This window comes from Caretta caretta, chromosome 13, assembly GCF_965140235.1.
Source record: "Caretta caretta isolate rCarCar2 chromosome 13, rCarCar1.hap1, whole genome shotgun sequence".
NCBI classification, from domain to species: Eukaryota; Metazoa; Chordata; order Testudines; family Cheloniidae; genus Caretta; species Caretta caretta.
The window spans coordinates 3,911,636-3,938,624 of record NC_134218.1 but is presented as its reverse complement, the minus strand read 5'-3'; the positions used below and the strand labels follow the sequence as shown (position 1 = coordinate 3,938,624).

General features: G+C 51.4%; 1 protein-coding gene across 1 annotated transcript in view; it reads left to right on the top strand.

Moving 5' to 3' along the window:
* The window catches only part of HELZ2 (helicase with zinc finger 2), a 52,377-nt gene that overhangs the window by 10,681 nt on the left and 14,707 nt on the right, over positions 1–26,989 (top strand). Inside the window, exons 2-9 of the mRNA XM_048819744.2 lie at positions 8,801–9,937; positions 10,695–10,878; positions 11,709–11,816; positions 12,585–13,099; positions 16,866–17,498; positions 19,792–20,575; positions 21,358–21,433; positions 23,278–26,836. Of these exons, the coding sequence (XP_048675701.2) occupies positions 8,931–9,937; positions 10,695–10,878; positions 11,709–11,816; positions 12,585–13,099; positions 16,866–17,498; positions 19,792–20,575; positions 21,358–21,433; positions 23,278–26,836 (6,866 nt within the window). The 5' untranslated portion in view covers positions 8,801–8,930. The remainder of the gene's footprint in view (positions 1–8,800; positions 9,938–10,694; positions 10,879–11,708; positions 11,817–12,584; positions 13,100–16,865; positions 17,499–19,791; positions 20,576–21,357; positions 21,434–23,277; positions 26,837–26,989) is intronic.

The window sequence follows — 26,989 nt, the reverse complement described above, 5'->3', positions numbered from 1 at the left end:
AGTCTATCTTGCTGTCCAGGCAAGCTGGACTTAGTGATAACTGGTCACTTACACCAAAAATTACAAAATATTGAGGTTGCTCCCAGCCCCAAGAGACCAGTCACTTTCCCCTGATCAATGAATACCCTAGATCAGTGCATATGGCTACCAGGGGCTTTTCTTGCAGTAACAGCCTCCTGGGTGGTAACTGGAGTGTGGGGGGAAGAGCAGTGGCCCCTCCCGCATGGCCGCCGGCAGGGCTTGGGCCCTGCCCCCCTCTGGAGCCAGCCAGTGTGCGTTCCCCACCTTCCTGGGAACGATGGGGCTCAGGCTTCTTGCTTTAGTCCTGGGGTGGCGGGCGGCAGGCTCTGGCCACGTGCTGATAGGCTCCAAATGCAGGGCTTCGGGCTCTGGGCTTTGGCTGCGCAGTGGTGGGCTCCGTCCCTTAACTGCAGGGCTCCATCTCCTGGCTGCAAAGTTCACTATCCCACTCATAGCCTGGCCCCTGCTGCCTCCCCTGACCCCCACTGCCTCCCTACCCACCTCCCCATCCAAGGCTGAATTTGTCCCCCGACTTGCCAGGGTTGAGTAAATCTGTTGTGAAAAGTGATATTTGTATGTTTGTTAATATCACTTTTCACTGTCTCCCAGATAGCAAACACGTCTGCATCTGTGAAAAGTGATATTAATAAACATACAAATATCACTTTTCACAGGCGCAGACTGACTAGCTAGCAAATCTAAAAAGAAAACGCAACCAAAAAAGCAAAAGAAACAACAACAAAATACAAGGACATGCAAAGCACCTTATTTGTGTTTCTATTTTGTTTTAGGTCCAGTAAAGAAATAGAGACAACTGTACATTATTTTTATTATTCAGTCTGTGGAAAACCCCTTCATACATAAATTACTGTGATTTGGAAATGTCTGTGTGCCTATTTATTTTTTTCCTAAAGTTAATTAAGTATTTTAGGAAAAATTGTCAGAGCGGCCACCAGCAAGAGTTGGTGGCCGCACTCTGACTCCACCAAAAAATGTGTTGTGAGAACCCCGGCCCTAGATCTTACACCAAAGACAACACCTGTAGCCAATCCTGTAATAAACTGTCAAAAGGTTTATTAGCTAGGAGAAATAAATTAGTTATTTAAAGGTGAAAGCAAGCAAACATCTACACCCAAATGAGTTACAGTCCAGCTCCTAAGAGTGACAGAATTGCAGTGATCTCTCAATTTGACATGTCTTTTAGGGCAGACCCAGGGATAACCCGAAGAGATCTCGTTTCAGTTTACAGCAGTGGTTTTTAACCTGTGGTCCAGAGACCGCTGGGGGTCCACAGACTATTTCTTAAGATTTCCAAAGGGGTCCCCACCTCCCTTTGAAATTTTGCAGGGGTCCGCACAGGAAAAAAGGTTGAAACCACTGAGCTAGAGTCTCTGGCCCTGTGAGAGTTCAAACAGCAAAGAGATGAAAAATCATCATGTCAGCTATTTTTATTTTCCTCTTCCAGCGTTCAAATGGCTGGGATGAGGCCTTCTGCACAGGTGGAGGGGGGAAATAAACAAAGCTTTTGTCTTATGAGGGCCCACTTAATTTTTCAGAGTCTTCCTGGACGGGTGGGGGAACGAGTCCCGTGCCTGGCTTCACAAGTTCAGAGCAAACATTTTCAAAGTTATAAAGTGAAACTTGCATATTTCCGTATTTGCAGAGGAGTTGTTGCCCTGTCAGTCCCAGGATATAGGGGAGAGGTGATCTCTTTTAATGCCCTCACCCGCCTTGTCTCTCTTGTATTTCCTTATAGCGTGGAATACAGACATAACAAGTGAGATTAATGCATGCAGCAAATTAAAGCATTTCACAGAGTCGAATTACTCAATAAATTCTAACAATACAATCACACCTGTCACAGGTGAGCTGGTTTGTTTTCCAGCTGTGGGTTCGTCAGTTCTTAGCTCACACCTACAGCCTTGGCCAGAGCTGGCACTTGGCTCACCAGCATCACAGCGTGACTCTGCAATTTGTGCAGTTAAATCATAATAGCAATAATATTACTTGGCACTTAACGTCTTGATTGCCACCACAAACAATAAATAACTCTCCTAGCAATGTGCTAGGAAGGGAGGTGGTGCTAGTCTCACTTTGCGTGCAGGGAAATTGAAACATGAGGTCCGATGCATCCTTGGCATAAGTCAATTAAAACGGTAGCATTCCACCTGGAAAGAATTTGTCCCATGGGAAGATTTGTGGCTTTACCTTTTCCAGCCCACTGTGGTAATTGAGTTGGGCCGGATTTCCATAGCACCCAGGAAGCCAGGCTGGGAGCAAGTTGCCGTTTGCCCCATTGCTGCATGCACACCGGATTTGCAGGAGACAATTAAGTGCGCCGACATGAAAATCAGGCCCAAAGGCCATATATTGCGTGATCTATGTACAAGGAACTTGCTGGGTCAATGGGCGCATTGCGTGTGGCCACAGGGCAGCAGATGATCTTTGGTTATGTCCTAAGGCTCACAGGGAACCCCGGTGGATGCTGTGTCAGAGATGGCAAGCTGAGGACTCCATGAGGCTGGGAAGGTGCCTCGCTTGTGTTTAGGATTATTCTGGACTGGGATCAAGCACTTTTTCCCCTTAGGAATGACCTTATTGCTGATGCAGATGAGATATATCGTTAAAGTGCAGTCGCACGATGACCCAGCAAACTGCTGGCTCAGTGAGTATGGCTGTTGGTGAAAAGCTGTGAATACCCAGGCCTTAGGACTTGTTTCTCTAACACTGGCTAATCAATAGGCAGAAGACCTTGAGCATCCTCCTATCACAGTGAGCTGCCTTGGGTTCAGGGACTCCAGATCTGTGTCACTATTAGATTGTCTTTGCTTTGCTATTAGCGTATCAGCAGGTTATCTGGGTATCCCCTGGCCCCAGAAGAGGCCAGACACAGCCTCACAGCTGCTCCTCTCAGGCAGGATAGTCTCTGGAACTGCAGATACGTTTGTCCGACAGAGATTTGGATTTTCTTGTTTGTTTTTTTATTTTCCAGCATTTTTTAGATGGAAATGCTGGTCCCACATCAGTCAGGGATTGACCTAGGACTAAATGAACTTTTGCTGGGTCCCAAAGGCGCTTGACTAGCCGATACATTGCAGCGTTTAATTCTGAACTTCTAGCATGGAGTTTTATCTGATATTTAGACTTGAGTAAATTTTAGCTTTTTAACTACATGTCCCCCCTAGGTAAAAATCCCTTGAGCTTGGAGCCAAGTGAAACAACACAGAACTGCCTTGACCTTCTCTCCAAATGCACTTTGTCCTGATGGACTCCATTGTGGGGAGCTTTCTTGGTGAAATTTTAACAAAATTGGTAACAAAAATAAAAAGAGGCGATGCGGGGGGGGGAACGTCCTCAATGGGATACTGACGGGGCGGGGGGGAAGGGACTGCAGGCTGTTGGAGAGTTACTGCAAGGACCCGTATGTGGTGTCTGGTTTTCAAGATGACTCTCCTTTCTGGTCAGGGGGGTTTCTCTGTCTGGTAACTGGAAAGATCGATATCGTGCTGCTGTCCTCGCTGTACCATCCTGGTCTCCCATCAGCTCGCTTCCTGGTCATGTGGCTCCATTTCCCCGTCAGACCATTCCTCCCATACCCCGACCACAGAGCTCTGCACTCTCTGTATTAATCCTCTCCTCCCACGTGCTCCAGCCCCACAGCCTCTGCACGTTCTCTCTCCACATGCTGCTGTGTTGTGATGGATGGTCCGTCACTGGCACGTTTAAATTAGGATTGCATGGGCTGCGGTGCCCAGGGGGCCACCTGGGCTATGGCCCAGCTATTTTTTGGTCCCAACTTGGAGCAGGTGATCCAGTGGTTCTGGGGCAGGATAGGGGTGGGGCGTCACAGAGGGTCGGTGGCTGGAGCAGGGACAGGAGCTGCTGCGGGGCGAGTGCAGGGTGTACTCCAGTTCCTGCCGGAAGCAGGACCTCTGTCACACACACACACCCCTCAAATGGCGCTCTGCGGCTCCTGCAAGATGGCAGGATTTTCTCAAAGATCTGCTCTGCTTCAAACGGGAATTATTGCAGGGAAGTCCAGAGTCTGGTGGTGTACAAGAGGCTCACAATTGTCCCTTCTGGCTTTCTAATCGGACTCTCTGGAACCTCCAGTCCACATGCCACATCCCCCATCAGTCGGCCCCCGTACTGTTGTTTAACACTTGTGTAGTGATCGCACCTGGCTAACCAGGTCAGCGCCCCCTAGGGGCCGGGTCCCGGACACACACAGTAAATGACAGCCCTGCCCCAAAGCATGCACATGCTCCTAATCCCTCCTTGGCCTTTCCCATGCTGAGCCGCCACTCTTCTGTGCCCCTGAGGAATTTCTCCTTCCTGCGTGTGGACGGGGAGCTTGGTTACACTCCCAGTGCCGTTACTTGTTCTGTCCTTGGGGAGCTCGGGAAATGGACTAGGCTAGTAGCCCGCTGTCACTGCTGGCAGACTAAGCAATCGGTCTAGCACTGCTGGAGTGAGTTTCTGAGAAACCCGTGGAGGTCAGCCCGTCTGCTGCTTTAATCCCATTATGATTATGTCTGCAGGGTAGGAAAGCAGCATCTGAAGGGGATTTCACCCAAGTGGGGAGCCAGGAATGTCTGGGTACTAATCTCAGCTCTAATCCCAAAACCTGTCAGCATTGGTGTGTCCCTGTAGCACAGGTGAGGAGGATCATACCTACTCACCTTACAGGGGTGGCACAAGAGTTGATCAGTGACCGGACCACAGTGCTAAGGGTGCTGAGGATTAGAACTATTCCAAATTATTATTTCTATCTCCATTGCATCCCCACCAAGCGTGCTCTGTGCTAGGTGTTGCATATACACCTGGGAAGAGACAGTCCCTGCCGCAAAGAGCTTGCATTGTACAGTATACTCCTGATTTTCCAAAACCCTATTCTCTAAACCTCCACACTGTCCGTCCTGGGGGGGACAAGGGAGGGATTTGGGTGACGTGGAGATTTGTATAAGAGAGCAGAGCCCCCGGGCTGCAGGGTCTCCTGGCAGCTAAATGGCTCCTGTGACAGTGCAGGGAGCCTTCCGCACCCCTGCTGTCACAGGAGGGCTCCTGCCCTCTCTGTTACCTGAACTCCTGATTATTTGGATAAAATCCATGTCCCTGCTGCTCTTCGGATCATCAGGAGCATTCTGCATCTAGATGGGCAAAGGGCGGGAAAAACAAAGTCTTGTTATCCCCATTGTACGGATGGGTGGATAGATGCAGAGAAGTGAAATCACTCGCCCACGGTCACCCAGGGAATCTGTGGCAGAGCAGGGATTGAACCAGCTCTCCCAAATCTTGTTCTGCTGCCCGAACCCCAAGAGCATCCTTTTTCTGATCACTATGGTCCGAGAAATGGCCTTTTGAGTGTTCCCTTATGCTCCTTGCAACCCACCATCCACCCCAGCTCAGAAAACGACATCTCTTCTTTTACATCTGTGTTGCTGCAGCATCCAGCGGCTCCCCCAGGAAACAAAGCCAAGTTGTGCTTGGTGCTGAAAAGTCATACGATTATTTATTATGTAGCCTAATCGGTAAATGGGAGTTGATTCTACATAACATGCGGTGGCCTGAGAGGCTGGTGCCTCCAGATCAGGTACAGGAGTGAAATTGTTATTAAATTGAGGAGCACACGAGAAACAATCCAGTCCATGTTCTCTGACTAGCAATGGTAGAAATGTATAGCTGCGAAACTGACAAAATCGTGAACTCTGTAACATAGCAAAGGAGACAGAGCCAATATAGAATGTCCAGCACTTGCGTTACTCACATCATGCTTGTGGAGAACCCCGAAGTAGGCCAGGTGATCTGTGCATAGTCATCAGGTTAGCGCGTTTCAATGTATCCCACCTCCCATAGGGAGGGCTGCCCCCGTTCATGTTCAACATTGGTTACAGCCTCCTTTCCTTAGACATACTTCCTCAGTAATATTGGGGCTCCTAATTCTCGTAGGTTAATTAACCCATGGCATCCTAATCACTAGCGTTTATGTCAGTCAGTTGCTATGGTATTTCTGCAGTTAGTATATGTATGTTTTGGTTAAACTCATCAGCTGTTAAACTTTTCCTTAAAATTCCCTGTTTGCAGTGCATTCTATCAGTTAGTTCCCCCTTTTAACTTAAAGCTTTAGGCCTTGCTTTAGTCATGTTAAGCTAACTGTCCTACAAGCCTGAGGCCTGTAGGTCCTTGCTTTACAGCCTTAATCCGTACATACACCTCTCTGCGGTATCTAGGTGTGTTTTTCAGGGATATGGCAGGCTACCGTGATTTGTATTGCCATAGCACCTAGGAGTCCTAGTTGTGGCCCAGGACCCCCATGCGCTAGGTGCTGTATAAATGCAGATGAGAAAGGTGGTCCCTGCTTCAAAGAGTTTACAACTGACGTCTAGGGAGACGACAGATGGCTACAGGGATAAATATACAAAGCCTGTACAGTAAGAGACAGGGTGCCATCCCTTCTAAATAAAGACATGCAGCTTGTAGGTTCAGCCTTGCAGTGTGAGATTTGATAGTTTAATTCCGTGTGTTGTCTGCAAAGGTTTTGAAACAAACACCCAGAGATGAGTCAGGGGTGATTTATTTCTAGACGCAGCGTAGGTGACTGAATCTGAACGGAGAAATTCTAATGATGCACCGGCTTTCTGCTGGGTAGTTTAATGACTACTTTCTGCTTCAGTAAGTGATCTCCCATTGAGCTGTGATTTTGCTGCGTCTTAGAAGCTAAAGATTGGGCCTGATGAGTGTGTGGTTGGAGTGCTACAAGGTATCTGGGGTTTCTGTAGGTCATAGCCTGCCTTCTGAGTCAATGCTGTACTGATGCCAGGGTGCTAGAGAGGTATTTGGATAGGAGTAAGATGAAGGTCCTGATCACGTATGGACATTTAAAACACTGGGCACTTTCAACATCTGTAAGGGGGGCAGGGGAGGGCTGGCCATGGTGTGCTGGGGAAATTCCAGCGCGAGTTGATTCTGTTACCTGAATCCCCACGCAATTTCAATTGGACGTGGGCTATGTCTCATCCCAAACTTTTGCCTGGTTCTTCTGTGCGTTGTTAAACAGCTGCTGTGTTCCACCCCAGAGGTGGGTGAAAGGATCCTTGCTTGTGAAAATGCTTTGCAACGAGAAGCTTCTGTATAAAATGAATGCAAGATCTTGCACTTGGCTTCGTTCTTTATAACAGGGCTGAAGCTACTACAAATACTGCGTTTCCTTTCTCTGGAGATTCCACTCCTTGAGGTGCTAACCAGAGGCCAGAGGTGTCGTTTTGGGGCCACTGATGTGGGTTTTCGCCCTAGAACTCAGGTTTTGTCTGGCCTGTGGTGCCAGAAGGATTGATTTATTTAAGAGACAGGCACGTGCCTGGCCCTGCACCAGGTGTCTACCCCAGGTGCTTTGTCTTGTGGTCAAGGTGGGCAGGGGATGGGCCTTCACCTTGTAAGCAGTGCCCCATAATGCTGTCAGCAGTGCAGCTCCACAACCCCTATCATTCTCCAGTTTCCTCCTGAGACCTGAAGGATTGCTTATGGGATGCTCCCAGCCACTGGTTACCCAGGAAACGGCCCACAGAAGGCTTCCAACCCATTACCCATGGGGCTGTGCACTGAGCCGTGAGTCACCTTTCCCACATCTGGACTCTGAGTGCTCGGCAGCTCGACAGGGTGTGTTCGTTTCTGCTGGTGCGTCCATCACCTTCTTATCTAGGTGCTGGCTGCAGCAGTTAAGGATCACTGCTGTGATAGTCAAGCTCGCCGTCAGTGGAAGCAATAGGGGGGTGTGGTGTGTGTGTGCGGGGGTTGATGGGACAAAGAGGCAGCAGGACCCCAAGGCAACTAGCACAGAAAGGAAACCTTCTGAGCACTTAGTGCCTGGATTGCGGGGGGCCCGAGGGCAGTGAGGCTGCAGCTAAGCACAGAGGTGCCAGTGGAATGAAGGCACAGCAGTGAAGGGTACAGTGGGATATACCTGTCCCACGTGGTGTTCCATTCGGGTAGTGTTTCTCAAACCAAGGAGGAGGGGGCAGGCTGATTTCAGGGGTTGCAGACAGAGGAGAGGGCCGCCGTGGGTGGGGAAAGTTGCAGGACCCCGGAGCTGCCCCATCCCCCTTCCGTCCCCATCCCAAGCTTGGTGCTGTTGCCTCCCATGTGACCTCTAATGGTACAGTGCTGCAGGCTGCCAGCCCAGGTTTCTTCAGTCTGCCCTTGGGGCACCAATAATGGCTCTGCCGGGGCTTCCAGCGCGTGGGGGAGTGGGGAAGGCAGAGACAAAAGGCGAGGGAGGAAGTCAGCAAAACACATGGGAAAGAGGAAAATGGAGAGAAAAAGGAGGAAGTGCCCCAAGCAGGAAGGGACAGCGAGGCTGGAGAGATGGCAGCAGGTTTGTCACGGGGAGGGCCCCACACGGCCATCCAGCAAGGGAGGCTAGGAGCCCGGCCTTGAATGTCCGTAGCTTGCTCCGGGATCCGGCAGGGAAGGGGGTGTGCAGAGCAGGTTCACCGATGGGCTGGAGGCAGGAGTCCCTGAGTGAAGGGTCCCTTCTGTCTGTTTTGTCAGACTACGGGACAACCCTCTTCCCCCCCCCTTGCAGTGGGGCAGCAGTGTTCATGTCCTGACAGCAAGATGTCCGGTTTCCCAAGAACCTGACCAAGTGCTGAGCGGGAGTTTTCCTTTGGTTTTGCTGTGGCCGAGATGATGCATTTTTCCTTGCTCACTTCAGGAAATTCAGGTGCTGGGATGGGTTATTTTACCACCTCAAATACCTCACTTGTTGTTTGTTTCTCTCTAGGGTTTTAACCTTGCGTCGATGGCCAGGAAGGGCTCACCGAGCTAGGACCCTGCCTGCTCTTTGGAGCCTTCCTGAGCATCTGATCTGCTTTTAGAGATTTGTAGCTGTTTTCCCTTGGCCGCTGGGGAACATGCCTGCTGTTAGCGGCCTCGGCCCCCTGCCGCTGGACGGCCTGCAGAAGCGGCTGGAACTGTGCCTGGTGTGCTCCAAGTGCAGCGTGAGGGAGAACGAGAGCACCTACGGGCGGAGAGAGGTGGAGCATCGCTGCATGCAGGAGATCCTCCTGGCCCGGTGCAGAAGCAAGAGGAGCCAGCTATGGAAGAAGGTGGGCAGGAGGCCGGGCTTCCCAAACCCGGCACGTTACACGGTCTGCAGATACTACTCCCCAGGCCTAGGGTGCAACAAGCACAGGAACCAGTGCACCTTTGCCAGCAGCAAGGAGGAGGCGATGGTGTGGAACTTCGAGAGAGAGCACGAACTGGAGCGGCGTGTGCTGAAAGCCATGGTGCTCCAGGCACAGATAGCAGGCAGTAGCAATGGCCTCCCAAGCCAGGAAGTGCCCAGCACTGCAGGGGAAATCCAGAGCGAGTTTGGGGGGCAGTTCCAGGAGATCTGCAAACTCTGCTTTTACCAAAGTCCCCAGAAAATATCCTCCAGGGGGCTGGCGAGGCTCTGTGAGGAGCACGGTGCTTGGAAAGCTCTCCTGGTCCATGTGGTCACCGATGGAAGGAGGAAGAAGCAGTACACTGCGATCAGGCCGTGGCCGGAGTTCATGTCGCAGCTCAGTTACTGCATGTTCATCTCCAGAGGCAACCCGTGCAAGCACGGGGCACAGCGGTGCAACTACGCACACAGCGAGGTGGAGATGGCGGTGTGGGAGGCTGAGCAGAAGCATGGCCTGGCACGCTCGGACCTGCTGCCAGTCTTAGCGATGTTCAGCGAGAACAGCGACAAGCCAGCGCAGCCCCAAGTCCAGTTCTACTGCCGGGCCTGCTTGGTGACCTTCAGCTCCCAGGAGAGCTTCGAGAACCACTGCTCCCTGGTGGAGCACATGCAGATGGTTTTGGCTGACCCCATGATCCAGTGGGCTCACCGCACGCCTCCCTATGGGCTGACCACATTCACACTGTGCAATAGGTAAGCCTTGCGTGGCTGGCCTTGTCTAGCAGGCAATGAGCAAACTGCATGGGTTCCTGCAAAGGGGCACAGCAGGCTGATGACTTGATTCTAGATCATCTGTCTAGAGAGACAACCCAGCTGGCCTAATGTTTGGCGTCACTTTGGGGTGTGATCATTCTCATGTGTACAGAACCTGCCCCGTATTTGGAGGAGAAAGGGTTAAAAATCTCTCCCTGAACCAAGCAGGGACTTTGGGTATATGGTCTCCTAGCAGAGTAAAATGAAGCAGGATCCGGCTTGGGGTGGTTCCTTATTAGGACAGGGAGGCTACAAGGGGAAGTTAATTTTGGGGGAGTAAGTTTGGGGGAAGTTAATTTTCAAGTGCCTCCATGAAGGCCTGGGCTCTTCTTGACCTCACGAGAAGGGGGTGAAGAACCTGCCTGCGGCATCTCTGGGGAGTTGGGACCTATAACTCTGCACTGGTGCAGCACCAGCTGGGCTGGCAATGGGGGAAGCACGCAGGGTGCAGGGGGTGTTGCTGCCATGTCACCTAACTCTGGCCAGAGCAAGTTGAGATGACGACAGAAGACAAAATGCTTCTGCCGTCGTTCAGTGGGGCACTGCTGGTCCCAGTTCTGCCAGTATTGTGGCCTGCTAGGAATCCCCAGATAATCCTTGTCCAGGTGCAGGAGGGTGCTTCATTCCCCATGCAGTCTCAGGCTGGTCAGAGTAACCTGTGTGCTTTGTTTTGCATGTGGAATTTGTTCCCTCACAGAGGGGATATCTGTGAATATGGCGAACGGTGCACCAAGGCCCATTCTGTAGAGGAGCTGCAGGAGTGGATCCAGAGAGCGAAGGCTGTCGAGAGGAACAAGAAATCTGCCAAGAGAGACGGGCTCCTCTCCTACCAGGACCGTCTGGTTGCTGAGTACAAGGAGTGCCGCAACGAGGTGTTCATTGTACGTCCCCATCTGCTGGGTGGACACTGGCTGTGGGGCACCTGGATGATCCGGCTGATTGGAAGGGTTTTGAGTTTGCTTAAAGCTGAATCCTGATAAAGGGTCAGATCTTCAAAAGGGTCTTGCGACAACCTGGTGGCAGCATTAACACTTGCGAAATCCCTGCATTTGCACTGGCTGGCTACGTGCCTGGCTGCCCCAGGAATGCCGGCTGTGTGTGCACCTGCACGTTTGAAGGGGGTGTTTTCAGAGGCTCTTGGAATAGTGCATCCCAATATCTCCCCACCTGCTTCAGCAATGTGGGCTGATCGCCCCCAGGGCCTGATCTTAAATAAGTCTTCCCTTGCAGGGTGTGCGCCCCTGGGGCTAATGCATGCGAGCCTGGAAGCAAAATGAAAGTGAAATTAACGAGTTCAGACCATTTTCATTGTAGACCATGAGAGAGGCAGAAAGCAAAGGAAGGGGTTAAATGGTGAAATGTAAATTAGATCTTAAACATATATTTGAGACTTAATCTTGAATGTGTGTGCTGTCCCTGTCCTCCAGCCCCCAACACGCCCCGCACTGCCCATTCCCAGGCTTCTCTGAGGAAGGAGTAGGCCTGTTAAAGAACACACTCTGTGCATCAAGCTGTCCTGCTCTGCCGTGTGTCCTTCCACCTTTCCAAGCCCTCGCTGGCTACACTGATGAGAAGCATTGGGGCTCGAATCCCTCGCCATGCCCTTTTGGCTGTCCTGCTGCAGCTGACAGTGCTGGGGCTTACTGACAGTTGCCGTGTGTGTGCGATCGTAAGGTGAAACACCTGGCTCTTCTTGTCTCCTTTCCATTAGCTTTCTGAGCAGGTTGATGGTGTCATGGTTACCTGCGAGCAGCCCATGCGGGTGCATTCAGAGGACAGGAAGATGCGATACAGGTGGAAGTTCAAAGTTCACTCCCAGGTAAGTCAGATTCTCTGTAAAGAAAGTCCAGGGGTTTGAAACCAGCTCTTCCCAGTGGTAGAGAATCGCCTGCTCTTCCACCCCTGAGGGGCTGCTGGAGGGAGTCTCTGCATGGTTAAGGAGTAGGAGGAGGTTGGGGCATGTAGATGAGGATCTGTTCCAGGCGCCCTGGGGCCTGCTGAGGCAAGAGGGGGAGAGAGCTCCTGCCCAGAGGTGTTACAGTTCTGACCTGGGTTATGTTTGGGCCAGGGCTCTGAAAGCAGGGCTGGGCATGTGCTGAGCGTTGGTAACCTTCCTTATCGTGCGGGGCAGGGTCTGGCTGTGCTGACTGAGCACCGTTCCTGCCTGCTGCGGTGCTTCAGGCAAAATAAAACATTCTTAAGCCTGCACAGGCTTTGTGGGGAGGGAATGTGGCCAGGGAGGGATCTCGTCTTGCTCATTCCACCCCCGCTGCCTTTGCTTGCTCTTTACTAGGTCCCAGGACTGACCCTTTATGGAAAATTCCTGAAGAGGTTAATGGAGATGATACCCCACAGAGTTCCTTAGGAATCACTCTAAACCCCTCTAGAATTGAAGAGGGAATGGGACCATTTTGTAGGTTCCAGTAGGAATTCTCTCCCTGCTGTGGAATTCCATAGGGTGGTTGGGGGGAAAAAGCCTCGTTCCCTATTTAGTTCTATTGGGCTTTTGCAGAGGGGGTGGCCAGATGGCGGGTCCCATGCAGGGAGATTCTCTTCACCGGGTATTCTCTTCCCTTCTAACTGGCAGATGCCTCTGAGGCACGTGGCATTACTGAAGAGAGATCCCGGAGCCACCTTCTTCCTAGCAGGGGACGGGTTCCCGCGGGGCCTCACCTACATCCGGGGGGAGCGGTTGAAGGCTCTGCCATCACCGCCGCTCTCGTGCCTGGTGGAGGTCTGCATGGAGTGCTGCACGTTCGGCGTCTATGAGCAGTGGGTCGTCTTTGACTTCGGCAGCCGCCCCGTCCTGGTGCGGAAAATCCAGGCCAAGATCGGCAGACGGGAGTTCCCCCGGCACGGTAAGGAGGGCAGCCGCTTTGTGAACTTTCAGCGCTGGCACAGTGGCAACCGGGTGATCGTTCCCAGCGTGGAGATGACCAGTGACGAGGTGGACCTGCTAGCCAAGTACAAAGCGCCAGAGCTCTCCCTGGAGTTCCGGCCCGGCAGCACCACGAACACGCCCATCACCCACCTCAACTACAGGGAGAGGATGCATGACTTCCTGTTCCGAGAGGAGGAAGCTGAGCAGACCCTGGTTGACAAGTAAGTGTCCCGGCAGTAGTGGCAGATCCAGAAGGGTGAAGGGCTCATCCTCCTCAGAGGCCTGCCTTCCTTCTATCTGCGGTGGTCCAGGACCAATGCTTATTCTGTCCCTTAATCCCTGGTGCTATTTCAAGTCTAGTCCCCATATTCCCCCCGACGCCCATTGTGCAGGAATGGTCCCAAGGGACAGTTGCAGGTCAGACCTGTCACAGAGAAGTGGGGCGCTGTCATGGAAGGTGACGTGTGGAACAGGAAAGAGAGTGATAATATAGGACTAGATTCTGCTCTGTGGGGTGTAAACATGGCAAGGAGTGGAGGTAGGGAGCCTCCACTTTCCACAACTAGTATGTATTTGTATTCAGGGGGGATTTGATTTCAATCAAATTGATTTAAATCATAATTTAAATCACTAGTCAAGAAGACTCGATTTAATCATGGATTTCTACATAAAAGTGCATTCTTGTTGGTTGTTATAACCTTCATACATAGTCTTCACAACTCCGAGACAGACGTAGGTTTCATTTTTAGAAGGTACACACTATACATTTTTAAAGTGATTTATTTTGAAAACTTTTCGGATTAGCTTTACAGCTGTATCAGAAAATGAATGATTGTTTGGTTATTTCATTTACCAAAGCGGATAGTTCACCTTCCAGTGACTTCATAAATATCTCCAATTCAATGGGTTAATCGTTAATATTTGGAGGATTTTCTTGCCAGGTTGTATTAGGAGGAGAACATCACCAGACAGGCATTTAAATTATTTTATTTAACTATTTCTCACCTTTCTTTCTTTCAAACACTTTTGCTGTTAACCAGCATGTTACCTCTGGAGACACAAATCCACAATTTGAGAACTGTAAAACTAAGCATCTCTGACGGCATCTTCTAAACTGAGCACTGAGTCTCACTGGGTAGCTAGAAAGATCAACCTAAATTATCTATACGGAAGCCCCTGGAACCCCATAAGATTGGGTCCCTAATCCATGAACTATTGGAACTCATTTACAAAACTTTTCTTAAACATTACATGAATATATTGTCTCATACTACAGAATCCGAATTTATAATCCCTATTCCATGATGAGATCTCATTTGAGCTATAATGTATCTTAATTAAAACTATCTTTAGATAGGTTTTGTTCCTCAAAAAACTTTTTATCAAAAAAATCCGTGGTTTTTTTTTTTTTTTATTTTAATTCTTTTTTAAATCATTGATTTTTATCCACCCTGTTTGTATTACTGTAGCATCTCGGACCCCAGGAATGGACTGGGACCCATTGTGCTAGGGGCTGTACAAACACAGAACAAAGACGGTCCCTGCCCCACAGAGCTTGCAATCGAAGCACAAGCCAGGAGACCACAGATGGTGGGAAGCACTAGGAAACAGTGAGACGCTTTTGGTCAGCATGACAGGCATTGGTCTCCGTGCACCGGCAGCCTAACCGCTGACAGGGCTTTTTTGGCAGGTGCACAGAAAGGAGAGTTTGAAGGGGGAATTTGAAGGTGGATAACGAGGTATCTTTGCCGCTGTTTATGGGGAGCACCTCCCGAGGGTGAGGGGCAGCAATGGAGAAAGCACAAAGGCACTTGCATGAACATTTAACAAGTGTGTGCTTGGAGGCTGGTGTCATGGGCTGATCGCAGGTGGGAGCCAGCATCAGGACAGCGAGTGAGAGATGATGGGGCGGGAGTACGCTCTGAAAGGCCTAGAAAGGAAGGCAAAAGTGGCGTATATTTGTTGCGATAGAGAAACGGGGAGTCCGTGGAGGGACGTAAAGAGAGGGGGGACATCAGCAAGGCAAGAAGAATGATCTTTGCAGCAGCTTTCTGAATGGATATGAGTGGGGCCAGGCTGCATTTGTCAAGGCCGGAGAAAAGGTTGTTGCAGTGTGGGAGGAGGAGAGTTTTAGCCGTGTGGATGGATCGCAAGGCCTGTATCTGAGAGCTCTTCTGCAGCGAGAGTCTGTAAGATTTAGACGTAACCTGGATGTGGACCTAGAGAGAGGTCTGAATGAAAGCTGATACCCAGGTTACGGGCCTGAGTGACAGGCAGGATGGTGGTGTTGCCCAAACAGATTGGAAAAGGAAGGAACAGGGAGGTTGGGGGGAAGATGAAGAGCTCTGCTTTAGCCCTGTTGAGCGTGAGCTGATGACTGGACATCCAGAAGGAGAAGTCAGAGAGACCAATGGCGACTTTAGTATGGACAGAATCAGACAGGTCCAGAGGACAGAGGTAGATCTGTGGGTTGGTAGAGATGGCAGTTGAATTTGGGTTTGCAGATGAGATTACCCTGAGATAAGGTGTAGAGTCTTCTGAAGGACACAGTGGATGAATGATTGGAGAGACAGGAGGAGAACCAGGAGAGGAAAAGTCCCGGAAGCCAAGGAAGGACAGAATTTTAAGAAGAGCATGGCTGACTGTGTTGAAGGAGGCTGACAGGATAAGGAGGATGAGGAGGGGGATGGAGAGCTGGCTCTGAGATTTGGCTAGGAAGAGGTCAGCAGAGACTTTGTCAAGAGCAGTTTCCATGGAGGGCATGGGATGGAAGCTGGCTTGCAGAGAGTCTAGGCTGGAACTGGGAGAGAGGAACACCAGCCAGCAGTTGTAGACAGTGTGTCCAATGAGCTCGAGATGAAAGGGAGATGGGGCAGTAGTTGGAGAGAGAAATGGGGTCGAGGGTGGGCTTTTTAAGAGGGGAGAGACTCAAGCATGTTTGCATTGTGAGGGGAAGGAGCCAGCGGAGAGTGAGAGGTTACGGAGAAGAATAAGAGAGGGGATGAGAGTGGGCACAAGGGAAGTCAGGAGATGGGGTCACTGGGGTAAGTGGAGGGGTTAGAGGAGGAGAAATGTCTGTCTGTGATGGGGAGAAGGCAAAGCGAGCTGTGGGAGGGGAGCGGGAAGGGAATGGCCTCTGCAGGGGCCTTCCTTTCTCTGGAGTGCAATGGTTGGTTACTCTCCCCCATCCCGTCTCAAGCAGCAAGGCAAAATCTCCTGCCCTGAGCCTCCAGAGAGCACCAGCTGGTATGGCTGCCTAATGCTCTGCTGTGCATTCCACATCTTGGCTACCGCCTGGGCTCTGGTTTGTGCTGAGCACTAGCCAGCCGTGGGTGGAGGTTTTCAGTGCTGCTACTTGGGGAGAAACAAAGGGAGCTGTGCTGTGCACCCCACTAGACCCACCACGAGGAGCCGACCCTGAAGGAAGTGGGTGCACCTGGTGCGTCTGTGCTCCTTGGTGCACCGGCTTGATGTAGAGTAGATGGGCGCCTAGTGTGTAGCTCTCCTTCCCAGCAGCCTGCAGGAGTTACACAGGCAGGCAGCTCTCTAAGCCTGGTTTTGAAGGTGTCCCGTAGGAGTTTAGTGCTGTTGAGTTTCTCGGGGATTGGCAACCTGTTTGCCAAACTGCCATTCTTTACGTGTCACTTTTCAGTAAGTGCACGTGGCCGAATCTCCAAAGCAGCTCCTCCCCCAGGTGCCGCAAGTCTGCATGCTGTAATTTGAAACAAGTGGCATTCAATTTGAAAACGCTGCTCAGCGTGATCTCTGGTTGGTCTAGGGGAGCACAGAGAAGAGTCCTGTCACCAGAACACAAGGACCAGGGCACAGGCCCTCTTGTGGGGAGAGGGTGGGGTGAAGAGGTGGGCAATCGGGAGGGGATTCTCATGCTGCGGTGATGCAGGCAGTCCCTCCGCGTAGTGGGGAATATTGCCGATGAATTGTCGTGTGCAGTCATCATTGTTCGCTCTGGTGCCTTCTCTGTCTCAGGCTCAACCTCCAGGTCACCATCTCCCTGACCCCAATGCTGCAGACCCTGTCCGTGGGGATGAAGTGCGCCCTCCCTGGTGAGCTCTTTGCTGAAGTGCCGATCCCTTGTGCCCTAACGCCGGACACCAACGAGGGGTACCTACTGAGCCGGTCTGTGAGCACCGCTTTCCTGGCACCTGACCCGCCCACAGACAACCGGGTGTACGAGGTCAAGGTGGACAGCAAGGCCATCACAGAGAGGAGCCTCTGGCTTCTCGTCCCCAAGAGATGCTGCTCCGAGCTTGGCTTCCAGCAGGGCACCTCCCGCAAGGTGGAGATCCAGTTCCAGATCGACCGGCTGCAGTTCCGGCTGTGGCACTATGCGGTGGACCAGCTGCTGGACGAGCGGCTGATCCTGCCCGACGTTGCAGCCTGTTCCATCCCTCACTCCCCCACGCTCCTGCTGACGGGGAACAAAAAGCAGATGCAGGCCATCTCCTTCATCACTGGCCAGGCCACCAGCTCCAGGCAGGTCCCTCCTCTTCTGATCTATGGGCCTTTTGGCACAGGGAAGACCTTCACCTTGGCCATGGCCACCAGGGAAATCATCAAGCAGCCCAACACGCGAGTGCTGATCTGCACCCACACCAACAGGTAACTTGCTAGCTTTGCCATGGCCCTTCTCCAAGGGAAGATGCTGGGAGGCCATAAACTGAAGGCTGAGTGCTCAGCTGCGCCAGATTCACCCGTGATGGGGATGTGAGGATTTCCCTAAGGAAACTAAATTGTGTTTCGATGCCAAGAGTTTTGCCAACAGTCCAAACATTTGGTCCATTATGGAAATACAACAACATTATTCTCTTAAAGAAAAGCATTCTGAGCCTAGATGGGGGCAGGAAGATGTGGGTGGAAGGAAATCAGGATACATTCTTGATGGGGACCTTGATTCTAAGCTAGAGAGATGGGGAGGAGAGAGATGTGTTTCATGGTGTGCTACAGTCATTCCCTTCTGGGTCCTCTTCCCCGGCAACACTGTGGGTAACCGTTACATGCCCGGTGAAATGAAAACTCCTTCGCTTCTGCCCCTTAATGTCCCCTCTTGGCCTTGCCCAGGTGACTTCATTCTCGTATTTGCCCTCAGATGCTGGCTCTTTCCAAAAGCTGCTAGGCTGCGTGTATGTGTCAATATTGATTCTGCAGGTCCCATAAAGAGGAGAGTTGGGGGAGGGAAAGTCGAGATGCATGCAAAGGTGGTAGGCTCTGAACTGGCCTTCATTGTTCCGAGATGTTAAAATGAAAGCGACAATGCGGGAGGGAATGCACAGAGGAGGGTCTGTTTTCTTTCCTATGGGGACCATTATTTCTTTAATATTTTTTTGAAAGGTATAATAATAAGAGATGACTTTCAATCTTAGCCTGTGTCCTGCCCTCTGGCTGCACTGGGGCTTGTTCTACTCTCTGAGATGTTTGCACATACTCCGCCAGGACAGGATTCTAGGAAGGTTGATTGTGGGATGAGGAATGCCTGGGGCCATGCTTTCATACCTGGGACCCTACACATCCTTGTGCCCATGTGATCCCTGGGCATGTGGCGTTGTGACTAAGGGCCCAAGTGTATGTATTCAGAAGTCCCTTAGTAAGTGAGGCTCTAGGCACTGTGCAGCCACTGATTAGGCCTTAAATCGCACTCTTGAAAAACATGAGCACAGGCTTATTGTGTGCACAGTGCGGATAACTGAGCATGTAACCCATACGCTAGTTTCTGCACATACGTGAGTATCGCCTGCAGGTTGTAAATCAGGGGCCAGAGCTCTGGAAACTGCAAATGAGTGTGTTCCTTGTCCGTTCCCAAATGAATAAACAATGGGACAGACTACCCCAGTGCATCTTGGATGAAGGGCTTGTCTGAGACTCCCACTCACATCCCCTTGCCGTGCTGCCTGGAGTGGCTCAGGACCGTGAATGCCTATCTCAGGGCAGATACCCCAAACTGGTGGTGTGTTTTTTAATTAGACTTCACCAAGTCAGTAACAAGTGTGAACTCCTGGATCACTATAAGAGTCTTGCCATGGAGTCCCAGACTGCCTCCCATCGATCTTTCCACCCAGACAAGCTGGACTTGGTGATAAATGGTCACTTACACCAAAAATCACAAAATATTCAGGTTACTCCCAGTCCCAAGAGACCAGTCACTTACCCCAGATCAATTGGTCCCCTAGATCTTACACCAAAGACAACACCTGTATCCAATCCTGGAATTATTCTAAAGGGTTATTAACTAGGAAAAACAAATGAGTTATTTACAGGTGAAAGCAAGCAAACATCTACACACAAATGAATTAGAATCCAGCTCCTAAGAGTGACAGAATTGTAGTGATCTGTCCATTCGAAATGTCTTTCAGGGCAGACCCAGGAATAACCCTGAGAGATCTCTTGCTTCAGTTTAGTGTCTCTGGCCCTCTGAGAGTTCGAACAGCAGAGATGAAAAATCGTCATGTCAGCTATGTTTATTTCCCCCTTCCCGCGTTCAGATGTCTGGGATGAGGCCTTCTGCACCTGCTTCTCCATGGGTGGATGGGGAAATTAACAAGTCTTATGATGGCCCACTTAATTTTTGAGAGCCCTCCTGGATGGGTGGGGGGACAATTCCCATGCCTGGGTTCACAAGTTCAGAGCAAACATTTTCAAAGTAATATTTCCTTATAGCATGGAATACAGACATTACCAATGAGATTAATGCATGGAGCAACTTAGAAGCATTTCACAGGGTCTGAACACTAAATACATTCTTAGAGGACCATTACCTATTTTGAACAAAACTAACGTACGGCTGAGCTGGTTTGCTTTCCAGCTACAAGTCTGTCAGCTCTTAGCACACACCTATGGCCTTGGCCAGAGCTGGCACTTGGTTTACCAGCATCACACTCCTGTTTTCTCTCGCTTCCAGTGCGGCTGACATCTACATCCGTGAGTACTTCCACGAGTATGTCACAAACGGGCACCCTGGTGCAGTCCCTCTGAGGATCAAATACACAGACCGTTCCATCAGCATGACCGACCCTGTCACTCAGCTGTACTGCTGCCTTTCTCCAAACCAGAGGACCTTCAGGCAACCCACTCAAGCAGAGATCGACAGGCACCGCGTTATCATCACCACATCTATGCTGTCCAAGAACCTGAGGGTGCCCCCTGGATACTTCACCCACATCTTGATAGATGAGGCGGCTCAGATGCTGGAATGCGAAGCTCTGATCCCGCTCTCATACGCTACTTACGAGACTCGAGTCGTCCTCGCTGGGGACCACATGCAAGTGACCCCTAAGTTGTTCTGCCTGGGAGGTGAGCAGTCTGCCGACCACACCCTGCTGAACCGCCTCTTCCAGTACTACCAGAAGGAGAAACATGAAGTAGCTCTGAAAAGCAGGATCATCTTCAACGAGAACTACCGCTCCACTGCGGGCATCATCGAGTTTGTCTCCAAGCATTTCTACATCAGCAAAGGCAACACTATCCGTGCCAGCGGCAACATCCCGCCCCACCCTGAGCTCCACCCACTCATGTTTTGCCACGTGCCGGGCTCCACCGAGCGGGATATGGCCATGACGTCCTGGTACAACGTCTCCGAGATCGTGCAGGTGATCGAGAAAGTGCAAGAGATGCACCAGAAGTGGCCAGATGAATGGGGAGCCCGGGACCTGAAGAGAATCTGCGTGGTCTCCCATGGCATGCAGGTAGGCAGGACGGTGCCAGTGTGAGCCGATGCGTTGTCGATCCGTCATTCTGCACTGGAGCGGCATGGGACGCATTGTTGTTTGTAAATGCCGAACGCTGGACTCGGTTTACTTGCTGTAAACACCCCTCTCTCTTGTTGCTTGCAAACCCTGGATGCCAGAAGCGTGAATTTACTTTTGTCCAGTACATTTTGCTAAGGGGGTGTTTACAGCGCATGGGAGAGGAAGGGACGGGTGGAGCAGAGGTGACTTATAAGGGGATGGTTTTAGGTAGGGCAGAGAGTCTAGCACAGCAAATCTGCTGAAGTCCTTCTCAGCCCAACTGGCAATCCAGAATTTTCCTGCCCTTCTCCTTGGTGTCATTCTTCCCCTGAGCCTCGGGAGTCCATTTTGTTCTTTAAGTCTCTCAAATGTGATTCCCACTGCCCGCCCGCAGCTGCAGGTCACCCCAGTGAGTCTGAGTGTGTCCTGGGCTCCGGGTTAGAGCTTGCAGAGCTGAGGGGCAGGGTCTTATCGGGATGCACCAAGCTTGGCTTGCCTAGCCTTCCCCGGTGGCTGGTGAGCCTTGGATTGTTAAACAAGATGCTCTTGCATTGCGTGTTGATAGGGAGCCCCTTTGGCAGTGATGGTGGAACTAAAACAAGCTTGAACCCCATCAAATCTTTTTCTCACCTAGTGGCCGTATGATACCTGCTCTCTGGAGATCGGGGGCTGGGTGCAGGTTGCGGGGAGCTGTTGAGCTGCTCCCTGGTTTTTGACTTTGTGACTCCCTTTCCCACCAGGTCAATGCAATAAGGCAGGAGCTGAGGAAGAAGTACCTGGGAGAGGTGGCCGTGGAAAACTTTGAAAACTTACCAGGTTTGTATCTTGCTGAGTGGCTGTTTTTGCTTTGGCAGGAATGGAATCCATTCTTAGTGGCAGGAAAAAGGAGCCATTCTACTCCGGGCTCTCCCTCTAGGCTAGTGAGAACTCGCGTGGTCACACCAGTGAGAAGCTGGGAGAATATTCCCATGCTGCTGGGCACTGCGGACGGGTAAAGGACTGAATGCTGGATGACTAGCAGAGATGCCTCTGGCACCTTCAGAAGCCTGTAAAGAGCAGAGGGGAGAGCAGGTGCAGCTGATGTGCCCATATGGATGTGGGGCAGCCACACAGGCGTACGATGCCATTCTGTTCCATCTAGGTTCTTATCCTGTGCCCACCACACAACTGCTGGCTGGGCCTTCTAGTTGTGGGGGGGGTGGGTGTGTGATGTTGGGTGCCCCTCTTGCTGAGCACCACACTCTGAGAACTGGGCCCCTTTAAGGTACCTAAATTGGGTGCCCAGAATCACTCGTCACTTTAAAATTTTTATACAGAATACAATGAGTGCATGCACACTCCCTTGCCGCCGCCCCCTCCGCCCCCCGCAAGAAATTGGTGAGTCGCTTTTAGCCCCTTTCCATGTTGCTGCTGGCCTAGAAAGCTCTGTCTGATCTGTCCAGTTTAAAATGGTTCCCGGTCATTTCTTACACATGAATAGGGTTTTAAACTGAAAAACGTGCTCCTGAAGTATGTCCGTATCCTAGTCTCAGCCCATGAAATTGGTTGGGTATCTCTTTATTTCCTGAGAAGCATGAAAACCCTGGACATAGGCGCTGATCCCTTTTCTAATCCCGCCTGCAGCCATACAAGCAGAGATGCCCATACTTGCCAGAGCCCCAGAGACTGGGTATCTTGGTGTGATTCATGTCTGTACTCAAGATTCCCAGGATACCAAGGGAGAGTCTAATAATGATGTAAAAGAAGGTGATATGTTGTAACCAACAGGGCATCCATATGCAAAGGCCTTTGGGTACTGACACAGTATAACTGACACATGACTTCCCAGTGAGGCTGCTTGCTGAAATGTGACTCTGCCATGGGAGCTGAAGAAAGAGAGTTTTGGTTTGTTTTTTTCCTCTCAAGCCAAAGAAGATTGATCTAGTTCTTCACTGGTTTTATGGCGCAGCAGAGACATCTTGTGGTGGAAATAATGAATGCCTGGTGTGCGTTTCCCATCTTCACATCCCTCCTTCTTGACAAACCATTTTCAGCCTTTGGCTGGTTTATGAACTCATTGATTGGCTGTTTGTTATCCCTAGTGTTCATGGTTACCGGAGCCAGGCGGCATTGTTTCTACTCTCGGACTGGATGATCAAAACTTTTTTTTTAAACAGGTGAATGGTGAATACTTCTCTTCCTGCACAAAACCTCTGGTTCCCACTGGGATTTTTGGAAAGAAAAGCCCATTCCCAAATGTCCCTGTGTACAAACCCCATTCCCATGTGTGTTCACGGGGAGCGGATAACAAGGGGTAGAACACTGTCAAATCGAAGAGTGGTTTGGAATCCACAAACACTGCTCTTGTATTAGTCACCTCGCTCTTGCTTCATCTCTGGCTCCTCACGTGGTGCCTGGGTGTTGGTCTGTATCATGGCTCGCGGGTGGGAAGCCCCTGCAATTCCAAGGAATCTGTTTCATTGAGTTAAATCTCAGGTCACTCTTATCACTTAGGGAAATGATCACATGCGGGTGTTTTTAGCCGGTCACTCCTGGGGGTCCAGATGCAGCGCTGTGTAGGCACGGACACCTCCAAAGGCACATGCTCCACCCAGAGAGAGTCCTCCTCATTCAGTTCCCATCAGTAACCTTTTTCTTCTCTCTCCTCTTGTTCCATGCAGGGAGGGAGTTCCGGGTCATCATCATCAGCACAGTTCACACCAAGGAAAGCCTGCTTAGCTCTGCCTCCCCCAACATGGAGTTCTTCAACGAAGCGAGAGTGCTGAACACCATCATGACGAGGGCCCAGTCACAGGTCATTGTGGTGGGAGATGCTGTGGCCTTGTGCTCCTATGGCCAGTGCAGCAAGGTCTGGAAGCGCTTCCTCCAGGAGTGCATCGAGAAGGGCAGCGTGACTCCGGAAACGCTGACGCTGGAGCAGATTAAGCAGGCAGTGTCTGACCAGCAGAGCTGGATCCAGGGAAGCACTGAGCAGCAGCAGCTGTGTGAGGAGGAGGACGACAGCGACACGGATTCCTGGACCTCCGAGTTGGATAACGCAAATCCCGACGATCCCATTCTCCAGGAGCTCCTGGATGAGAGCAAGAACGTCCAGGTGACTGTTTCCGAAGAAGGGTTGCTGAACGTGAACTCCGAGGCCTCGGCCCAGCAGAACGGCCGGCTGGAATATATCAACTTCTCCTCTCACACAATGCAGGAGTATCTTCGCATGCACCCCAAAATGTACAAGAGGTGTGAGCTGGTCCAAGAGGGGTTTGACAAAGCATCTGCCTTCGCCTTCGATGAGTCACCTCCCCTCAACATTCAGATCAAAGGCAGAGTTCGCTGTGGCATGGCTTTCACTGGCGACCAAGTGCTCGTGGAGCTGCTGCAGACCAGTGCCCCTGAGGGTGGCGCCCTCCGTCCCCAAGGGAGAGTGGTGGGCGTGCTGATGCGGGCCGAGCGAGAGCGGACCTTCGTCTGCACGATGGACGAGTTCGACCCCCGCGTGATGATCCCCATCGACCGCACCATCACCAAAATATTTGTCCCAGGGCTGAAAGAAAAACCCAATGTTGTCCCCATCCGCAAACTGATAAAGGGGAAGTACCAGGTGGTCAGCTGTGAGAAGATAAGCCAGGAGATGAAAAGAAGTCAGCTTTTCTGTGTCCAAATTATCTCCTGGCGGGAAGGTTTTTACTACCCTCTGGGCATAGTAACAGACATCCTGCCCATGGCTTTGACTCTGGAAGAAGGCTTGAAGATCCTTGATTTGGAGTACGGTCTGGCAAAAAAGTACCCAAGCGAGGTGACCAAGGAGCTGGCCAAAATTACGAAAATTCCAACAAAATTACCTTTGCTGGGAGGGTCCAGCAAATCGAACCCTCCCAAGGAGAATCTGAGGGACTGCCGGGGCTACCTGACCTTCACTGTCGACCCCCCAGGCTCTAAAGATTTGGATGATGCCATAAGTGTCCGAGATGAGGGCAGTTGTTACGAGATTGGGATCCACATCGCAGACGTGGCTGGCTTTGTTCCCAAAGACAGTGCTTTGGATATGGAGGCGAAGAAACGAGGCACTACTTACTATGCCCCTGGTAAGGAGCCGCTCTGCATGTTCCCACCTCGGATCAGCCAAGACCTCTGCAGCCTCCTGCCACAAAAGAATCGCCACGTGATCTCCCTGTTTGTCACTGTAGAAAAGACGACAGACAGGATGATGAAACGGAACTTCGCTGTGTCCACAATCCGCTCGGACCGGCAGCTGTCCTACGAGGAGGCAGAAAGCATCATTAAGAACCACTACAGTGGGGAAGCGAAGGCCCTTCGCTTTGACACCCTTGAGGACTGTATAGCTGTGGCTTATCACTTCTCCAGAGTCCACCGACAGTTCAGGCTGCAGGAAGACTGTTACTATGACCGGCTGGATGAGGAAAGTACCCCAGGCAATAGGGGATCCCACCAGATGATAGAGGAGTTCATGATCATGTTCAACAGCTTTGTGGCCGAGTTTCTAACCAACAAAGACCACACCAAGAACATCACTCCTCTTCGGTGTCAAATGGAGCCCAACCCTCAGCAAGTGGCTCAGATGAAGAACAAATACAGCCACATCATTCCTTTGTCCATCCACCTCTCGCACCACCTGGGAGCTCTGCCTGCTGGCCCAGCCCCTGCTGGATGGGGTGAGTTCAGCCTCCTGACCCCACTGTGGGAGCACCTCAAGTCAGCTGTGGACGCTCGTGATGTCCACAAGATGCTCGACCTCATTGCTACCGATGACATTCACCCGAAGCTCGCCCCCATCGTCCTGGAGTTCAGGAGGCTGCTGAGCCGTTCCTATTTCAGTCGCTCCAACTCGACCGCTCAGTCTAAGGCGGGACATTACTCCTTGCACGTCGACTCTTACACCTGGGCCTCCTCCCCCATCCGCCGATACTTGGACATCGTGGTCCAGCGGCACCTTCATTCCGTGCTCTGCAAGAAGCCAGTACTGTACTCCTCGGAGGACATTGAATTTCTCTGCCATGACTTCAACAGAAAGAACTTGCGGGCAGTAACCTACGAAAAGAGGGCCCATTCCCTGCAGATGGCCACCCGGCTGAGGTGCCAAGTCCTGCAGAAGATCGCGTTCGTTGTGAGCGTTGAGGGAGTTGATAGGTTCTTTAAAGCCTTGTTCCCACTGAACAAGGAGAGCCTTCCAGATCCCCAACTAATCAACTACCGGGCTCTGCAGTTAGTGGAACAGCCCTCGTTTAACCAAGAGCGGAACAGCATGAGGCTGACGTGGAGGCGGCGAATGTACTCCGTGGTGAGCTCAAAGGAGCACACCCCGCGGTCCTCACTGCTTTGGGACCGCCACATCACCCTCTTCAGCGCTCAGGTGTGGCAAGACGTGCTGGCGGCCATCAGAAAGGAAGAGTTTGAGAGCGTGATTGCTCTGCTTTGGCGCAGCCGGGCCATGGGCCAGAGGCAGGTGGGGAGAATAGAGAGAAGCGACTGCTCGCACTATGTGGGGCTGTTTCTAGAGCTGAGCGCCGGGGATGCTGTGCAACTGCAGCTCACCACGGCGGTTCAGCGGGGATTTCTGGTGCCTTCTGTGCAGCTGTGGAGCGTGACTCCGGGTTTCGACGTCTGTTTAGAGCACACGGAAAAGCCCATCAACTGCTTCTCGAATTACGCCACGCAAGCGTCAAAGGACAAGTACAAGAATCCACTGGACTATAGCAGGGTGTGGAAGCCGCTCAATGCCATGGAATCTGCTTCGTGCGCTGTGGCAGAAAACGACTCCATTGTCCTGCAGGATGTCAAAATAACCTGGGACAAGCAAAGGAACAGCGAAGGGCAGCTGCAGGGGACTTTCTCCTTAACCAAAAGCTTCCTAGAGGAGTGTGCCATTGATGTAGACTTCAACCACTGTTACATGTGCATCCGGCTAGAAGGTCTGACGCTCAGTGGATGCCGTAATGACGAGGCATGTCTTAGCCACGGCCTCCAGAAACTCAGCTTGTCCAACGAGAGCACGGCAGGTGGCAGCTTCGTGGTTGATCCAGCTACATACACTTGGGTAGCCCATGGGCTGACCGAAGAATGTAGTGACAATGAGAAGCTGGACAGAAATGGTCTGAAGACTCTGAATTTTTACATCCATTTTATGTCCATGGAGACAGTTCCTGCAGAGATCTCCCGGGACTCAGCCAGGTTTACAGTGGAAATCATTCCAAAGATGCTTCCGGATATGTAAGTGTGGGTGCGATATTCAACGCGTAGCTGGTGATTTCAGTCCTTTGCAAACGAAAGCAGATATGGGGCTAGCTTTCCCCACGCCGCCTTCCCAAACAGAATGGAGCCCTTCTCCTGAGTGTACCTGGTCCACTGAAAATCCCCATGTCC